Source organism: Pelobates fuscus, chromosome 7 (assembly GCF_036172605.1).
Source record: "Pelobates fuscus isolate aPelFus1 chromosome 7, aPelFus1.pri, whole genome shotgun sequence".
NCBI lineage: Eukaryota > Metazoa > Chordata > Amphibia > Anura > Pelobatidae > Pelobates > Pelobates fuscus.
Window position 1 is genome coordinate 142,216,586 of NC_086323.1, and position 8,328 is coordinate 142,224,913.

At 39.9% G+C, this 8,328-nt stretch overlaps 1 protein-coding gene across 1 annotated transcript in view; it reads right to left on the minus strand.

Annotated features, from left to right (window-relative positions):
* Positions 1-7,150, minus strand: part of IL17RE (interleukin 17 receptor E) — a 101,098-nt gene extending 93,948 nt beyond the window's left edge. The window contains exon 1 of the mRNA XM_063428147.1: positions 6,858-7,150. Coding sequence (XP_063284217.1) covers positions 6,858-6,992 — 135 coding nt within the window. The 5' untranslated portion in view covers positions 6,993-7,150. The remainder of the gene's footprint in view (positions 1-6,857) is intronic.
* Positions 7,151-8,328: the final 1,178 nt, after the last annotated feature.

The window sequence follows — 8,328 nt, forward strand, 5'->3', positions numbered from 1 at the left end:
TTTATCATTCGTCCTTACCAGTGGATTGTCGGTTACCATTAGGGTGCGCTTTGTGTAGTGCAGTGTGGTTGTGTGCGGAGTGTCCATATTCCCTAGCGCTCGTGTATGTCTACCGTTCTATACTCCCCATGTTCCCAGCAGTCGTCGGTTCGGGGAGTTCTTCTGGTAGTCGGGTAGTGGCTGTTGTCCTGGTATCCTAGTGAGCTTAGGGTTAGTCAGCTGCTTGGTCTGAGGAGTGAATAATCTGGGCTGATGGTCTCAAGTGTGTGGTCGCTTACCAGGAGTGGTTAGTGACTTACAAGTAAGATTTTACTATATTTAGGGAGGCAAGAGGGAGCCAGGGTGGCCAGATGGTGGTTTTAACCGTATAGGGTCAGGAATACATGTTTGTGTTCCTGGCCCTATAGTGTTCCTTTAGATAAGGACAGTCACCCCTCTTTATCCTGCAGCTGGGTGCCTCCATCTTAGCTTTCAATCATTGCTAAAGCATACAGAAAAACGACAAAATAAACAATGTTATTAATTCTCTTCGTCATGTGCAATGTTTGTCCTTGCTTTGCCCAGTCTGTACAGGTTTATGATGTAATTTTCTCAATCAAATTTTCTCAGTGATAGCTGGGAGGAGTTACGGAGAGTCACTTCCTCCCAGCGTTTGATGATCTCATCACAGGGAGGTGACGCTGTTAAAGTGCCCAGTGCTGACCAGGCCCCCCTGAAAATCCATCTCCTTCGAGTGGCCCTGACAGCATGGGTCACCCGATGGGCACCGTAACATGCGGCCCCGGCGGTTTGCCCCGCGGGCCGGTGCCGCAAATGATGATGGCGGGAACCCGGTCGCAGGGGTGAATGTGTCCTCCACACAAAGTATGTGGGGTGTGCGTTTATGTGTCCTCCTTACAAAGTATAATGTATCCATATTTTATTGTTGCCACCCTCCCTGCTTACCTCATAGGCAGGAAGCAGGTCAATGACCACTGGTGTCCAGATGGTGTCCCTTGTGATATAGTGGAATTGCTTGTGTATCCATTGTGGTCTGTAGGGTTGTGCTGCAGGTCTGCACCTATGGCTTTGTTAATGTTCCCTTCTGGTCTTTGACTGGGAGCATTGGAGTTGATCTGGACCTGGCAGGGGTGCAGACCTGCTGCTCCTGCACAGTTACAAGAGAGCACAGAGCCAATACAAATGTAAAATTGTGTATTCACAATCTCGGGGTATGGTAGTGAAGGGGCTAAACAGTTATATAATGAATTCTAGTAGCCTTAAATGTTTTTATTTATGCATTGAAATAGTTAGTTTGGAAGATTATGGAAAAAGGTATTACAATTTCTCAAACAACCATTGCATTTATTCTATGTGGACATTAGGCCCATACACTTGTCATCATTGGAACTCTGATGGCATTTTAGGAATCTGCAATAACAAAAAGAAGCTTCTGTGGTATTTTAGATCATCATATGTAAAAGGTGTTTCATGACAAAAAAATATTGAATACATACTTTAACCCCTTTGTAAAAGAAGAATTAAAGGGACTCTGTCCCCTTAAAACAATTTAATTGATACCTTAGTGTTTTGAGGGATAAAGTCCCTTTACTATATTAATATAAAATTCATGTACTTTTTTTAATGCATGAACAATTAATTTAACAGAAAATGCATACTTTCAAATCCTGGAAGGCAACAACAAATTAAATTATCAAGATTTAACAAATATGTGGATTTAGGCTAACGACATGGCCATAATGTTTCAAACCCAACCCAGCACTATCTCTATTCTGGTGGTTCATCATCTAATTGTAACATCAAACAAACTTGATAAATGCTAAGCAAACCGGCCAAGAGGCTCTCATCAAATTTTATTATAATATAGTTACTTGGAGTATGTATGAATACTGTAAGTATTAACTCTGAGTGGACAGAAATACTGCTATTTCTCATGAGAAATGTTTTTTAACATTTGATTCATTATGCAATTAATTGCAGTTGGTTAACATAGTAAAAAGAGGTAAATATACACCAAGTTTTACAATGTTTTCAACGTGACTCATTTGGTAATCTGTTCATAATTCAAAGTTTGGTGATTCAACCCCAGCGGTTTTGTTTTAGAATATGTTGGTAATTGGTTATAACAGCTACTATGGCTCTTTTGTTTATCAACTCCCAGTGCTCTCAGACACTGAATGACCTGGTCAGTTTAACAGTGATTATTTTAGCTGGTAATTCTTAGAACTTTGACTCTCTGTGCCCTATACATTCTTCAGCTTTTCTGCAATAATTTTTCAAAATTGCTTAGAAAACAACCAAACAAAAAATCTAGGACGTGTAGGTTCCTCTTTACTTAGAAAGTTAAAAGTTTCCAAGTAATCCTTGTAATTTATCTAACATTGTATGTCTGTCTACAACCGATTTACCACAACCAAACCTTGGTGTTTCTATAATGTCCCCTTCACTACTTATTGCTTAACAAAACAGCCACACTTAAATACTCTATGGAGGTATTTTCCAGGTTCTGCTCGTATTTTTGAGAGTGCAGATTTCCAAGATGTCATTAACATATAAACATTATAACTGCATATTAGCATGAAATCCACATACACTGAGTTTTAATTTGGCAAAAGCCAGGCATCTTTATTTTAAAGGGTACGTCTATTACAGAATAAATATTAAGTGTTGTTGATATCTTTCTGAAACACACTGGCTTCAATAGAATAGAAGGATAGAGAGGCACTAACATACAACAACATACAACAAGCATATAGTACTTAAATAAGATTATACAGAGGGAAAAAGGGATAGATGTTATTTTAACTGAAGGTGAAGTACCCGGGTTACAGGGAATTAGTTCAATTTAGGTAGAGGCACCCAGCATGAACGGATAGATTAACTAGCAGAGGCATGGAGGGAGACAAAGATAAGGTAATTGTGGAAAAAATTGCTTGGAGAGCTGACATGGGACAGGAGGCCCGAAAGCAGATGCTTGTCTCGGGCAACAAAAAGGGTTAGTCCCACCAGTAGTTGTAATGATGCTATGGATACCCTGCCTTCCCTAACCAACGGTTTGCTTCTTATCTGAGTCCCACTGGACGCTGAGTCTCTTCTGAAGCTCGGTGTCACACAGAAGCCAGATGCCGGTCCTAACGTTTTTTCATTGGTTGAGAGTGTCAGGTGAATAATGTCAGCCAATGAATGACCCTCAGTAAAAGGAATATGCATATAATTGACATTAGCCAGCCCGGAACTCATGCTGCAGGCTGGATGATGACACTCCTGAAGGTGGAGTTACACCTCCGGCAGCAATTTAAAAATATCTTAGTATGTGCAGAATTTCAAGGTGAAACATTGCACATACCAACTCCAAGTACCATGACCACTTCAAAACACTGAAGTGGTCATGTTGCTTGAAGTAACCGTTTTAAAAATGCAGCATTTTTTTGATGTTTTAGTTTCTCTTCAAGTTTAACAACATCCTTCACAGTACAAGTTTCAGAGGTTTGCCAAACATTAGCTATTAAGACAGTTATAACAATTACAATGTACACAGCAAATCTACAATGAAAGTGGAAATCTACCTAGAAGGATGTATTTTACGTAAGAGTATTGCGGGAGAAAAATAACTATAATCGCCAAATCTGGGAAATGAGCTTTCCCAGGAATTTACGAGACTTGTGCACAACTGTGTTTCAGCTGGTACAAACAAATCAAATGCCTTATAATAATCTCTTTAATTCCGTCTGGAATTTGCCTGTGGAGTCTTATTCAACATTAGTGCACAAGCCTAAAACTTACTGCTCCAACAAATGTGTCACGTCTTGCTCAGCACGTATGTAAAAAGGAAAAAAACAAGGATAAACACAGAGCGATGCTGATTTGTGTGTACAAAGATAAGTTTATCAACCACTTTGATAAGTTCATTGTCGCAATAAACTACTTGTTAATGGTCTGTTAAAACACAGGCACTTCTTTTTCCTTATTGTGGTAATCACACACACAAAAAAAAGGTCAAAGTCAGTTATTGTAGCTATTTGCATTCGGAATTACCCAACTGTTAGTAACATTTAAAATGAAATGTGTAGCATAACGTAAAGTTGCCTCTTTTTCATTAATATGGCGTTAGTAAACTAGCACAATCCTTTGCAAAACTGTACAAAATGCCAACTGATGAACAATCCAATAGAAACTGGGGATATTAATTTGGTTTTTAAGGTATTTGCACAATTTTTACAATTTACAGTTATTTACAAAAGTGAGAGACAATCCAGCCTCAATTCTACACTAAGGCGAGAAATAGCTGTGCTTTCAGATTGGCTACTGTGGCCTTAAATTTATTTTGAATTCAATTTGAAATATTACTTTAGTAAATGAACCATTTAAGTCTCAGAATTGCTCTTCACAAATAACCCACAATATCATCAGAATTATCTCACATCTAGATGCATCAGGAATCCAGAACTATTCGCTAACTCCAAACTATAGCATATTAAAAATCCAAATGCCAACATCTATGTAAAATAGCAGAACTGTGATTATAAGTGATTTTGAAAAAAAAAATACAGATCAGCTTCTACAGCCTCAAAGTTGCCATTTGTATTTTATAATTCTGCAATTTAGAGTTTTGTGAATAGACTCCATAGCTATATGCTACCGATTTCCAAATAGCTAATTATAGCATCACCTAAGAGCAGAAACATGTGCAAAACCGGACTGATTGCATTAGTACAGTGACACAGAAACTTCATTCAGCCTTGCCATGGTAATAAATGTGCACCTTTCATAGCTCAGATGACCTGATGTCAGTCATCAATACATTGACATTGTGCTCGCCAAACTGCTATTGTCTTCCATAGTGCTAATCCCAAACTGTACATACTCCAGCATTTGGTATTACAGTTAACTTGGTAACCTATTTTCCAAGTATTATTTAATTAGAATCAATATCATGGAATGGAATGTGGCTGCTGGTTCCATTGGTTTCAATTGGGCAATCGCCCCAATTTTAGATAGTTTAAACCACTTTTCATAATACAACACTTTTATACATAACTCCTGAGAACCAACTTATTGTGTGCATTTTCTCAGACTTTGTATATAACAGGAGTGCCCAAAAGGTAGATCCCCAGATGTTTTAAAACTACAGCTTCCACAATGCTTTGTCATTCTAAAGGCATGCAAAGCATCAAGGGAGTTGTAGTTGTACAACATCTGGGGATCTACATTTAAGGCACCCGTGGTATATAATATAATGTGCCTATTATAACTACTTGAGACCATTTAAAATCACATGGGAGTCTGTTTTTGGATCCCCAACACAGGGGTAAAGAAGCAATAAATCTTAAAAAATGTTAGGCAATAAATCTTCAAGACGTTGTAAGAAATATTAGTGTAGATATTAGCAATTGAAAATGTAGTCATCGGCAAGTAGAAATTCACTCTTTTGGTGTGTTACCATGGACCTTACAAGGCTGCAGTGGCGAGCAACGTGTGGCCTGGCTGGAAGCTAAACACCTGAAACTTTAAGTCCAGATTGATCTTGGTTTGAATATATGTGACATAGGTAAACACAGAATCTGACAATTTCACAGAATAAAAATAAAGAGCTATGCATAAATTGTGGTGAGATTAAAACGTGATAAAACTCTCCACTGATTCATGGAAATTCAAATTGTACTGATGTACATCATCTACATATCAAAAGTCAGGAGTTGAGACAAGTCTGTCCTGGGAACAGCAATCCCAAGAAATTATGTGTTCTCAATTCTCCCAGCATGCCCTGCTGGACTTGCAAATGGGCACAGGTGAGCATAACAATACAGCAACAATACAGCAACAAAGAGATGCACATAAACTTCATGACATTTGTGAAGAATTATACATATTAAAAAAAACATACTTTAGAAATTAATTTATAGTAAAATTCTAAACAATATTGGCCAATTGTTGGACATAGGGAGTATTGACAAATAAGACTATAACTAAATTGAAGATACAATTCTTTGGTTTTTTTTGATATCTCTTTTAAAATCTGTTAAAATTTGTTTTTCTTTTCTTCATTCACCTTGGTTAATTTCATTTTGAGAGGGATGCATTTATTTATTTTTTTAATAAAATTATACTATAATTAGCAAACACATCTATGCTGTGCATACTATACACCAGGGGTGGGCAAAAGATAGATCACAAAATGTTTTGGAACTGCAACTTAAATTATGCTTTGCCATTCTATATGGCTGGCAGAGCTTCGTGGGAGTTGCAGTTCCGGAGATCTAGCTTTTATCCAGTCTTGGTCTACATTGTTTATTTTGGCTACATCCCTTTCACGTAAAAATATGCGATGGAGGTAATATAACAGAATTCTTAACCTGTTTTTAAGAAATTGGCAACTGACCTTTGGAATCATTGTGTAAATACACTTTGCTGAGGGCACTGATCAGGTGTTTGGCAGTTCTTAGAAAATGTGAACTTTTTAAAACTTTGTTAATTATTTCGATTTTTTTCATGTTCACTAAAGTCAAATATTTAACTCAAAATTAACCAAATAAAACAGTTAAAACAGCAGTAGTCCTTAATTCTAAGTTCTTCCACTGACACATTTTGAGTTCCATCATTGTTTGCAAGTAATGCAATCAGCAGCAAAGCTATACAAAACGCATCAAGAAATGTCATAACAGAAACAACAACTACTACACATAACTTACATACTTCCAGTACGTACTGGAAAAACTGGTAACTTGTCTAGAGTTAACCACTTCAATGAAAGGGGGTGAGGCATTGCTACAAAGATTCTAAGCGCAAAACATAAAAAATTAAAATAAAATAATATATATATACTGTTTATTGTCTAAGTAGATTAGCAATGTGCTTACCATATTTGATTTGGTGAGTACACAGATATCTTCCTTCTGAGAGTCCTGCCCAGAGCTTAATCCCAGGAGCAGGAGTAGTAGAACGTGGGTGAGTACACCCGGCAGATAAATCCAGGTTGCCAGTAGAATCCCCATGTGTCCCGAGTGTTGATCCCATGGGGGTCATGTTAAGTATTCAGGGCTCCCAAGCACCATGTTGGAGCTGACAGCAGTCCAGCAGAGAGACAGTGTGGGACCACAGTGTGATGAGCTACACCTGGCTAGGTGACATATTTTTGGCTCCTCCTTGAGCCTCTTCCCCCTCCCCTTCTCTGTGGCAGTCCCTATCCACCCACCTTCTGCTTCTCTGTGTTTAATTTCCTGGCAACCAGCCTCTCCCATAAATGACTGTAAACCTGCTTGAAGCAGGACAACGCCTCCACCCAGGAAGCCCACAGCACCATTTATTGAGGCTCTTACATGAGGGTGAGGGAGGTTTCAGCAGCTGCAGAGTGCAACTCACATCATGCTCTGGGATAACTGGGCAATATGTGAGTTTTCATAGACAAGTCTGTGGCTCTATAAATGCAGATAAATGCATCTAACATGCCCAGCTACCACATCTTCTGCTCCCCACACCTAATTACAGCATGGACAAGATAAACATGGGGAAATTTCCCCCCCCTGCACCCCCCCCCCCTTCCATATGCTCTGCCCACCATGTGATATCACCAGGGGTCAAGTGCTGGGGAATAAAGTGTGGGAGCTCACCCAAGATCCAATTCCCCCACCTCCCCCCCAAAAATAATATACACTCTTATGCATATATAAACACGTGCACACACACACTGACAGGTGCACACATACACACTCACAGGCACACACACTCAGACACACACATACTCAGACACACACACATATACTCACAGACACACACACACACACATACATTCACAGACACACACACATACTCAGAAAGACTCACAGACACACACACATACACTTACAGACACACATACACTCAGACACACACACACATACACTCACAGACACACACACACACACACACATTCACTCACAGACACACACACATACACTCACAGACACACATATACACTCACAGAAACACACAAATTATTCATATTTTTAAAACTACCTGGAGAGCTGGCGTGGACCTGTCCCAGGGGTCCAGTGGGCTTCAGTGCGACGGGTGGCTATCTCCTGTCAGATGTGACGAGGGAGCTGTGTCCTCTCTGCTCTGCTCCCTCTCGCCGCGCGGGCTGTCTACTGATGCCGGGAGGCGGAATATGATGTCATATTACGGCTCCCGGGATCAGCAAACAGCGCGCTGTGGAGCAAAGAGGACACAGCTCCCTCGCCGCATCTGACAGGGAGACAGCCGTCCGCCGGGGGGGGTCCTGAGGTGGCCATCATGCCACCTCTTGGGGCCCCCCCATGACAGGGGGAACACAGCGGGCATTTGGGGGCGGCA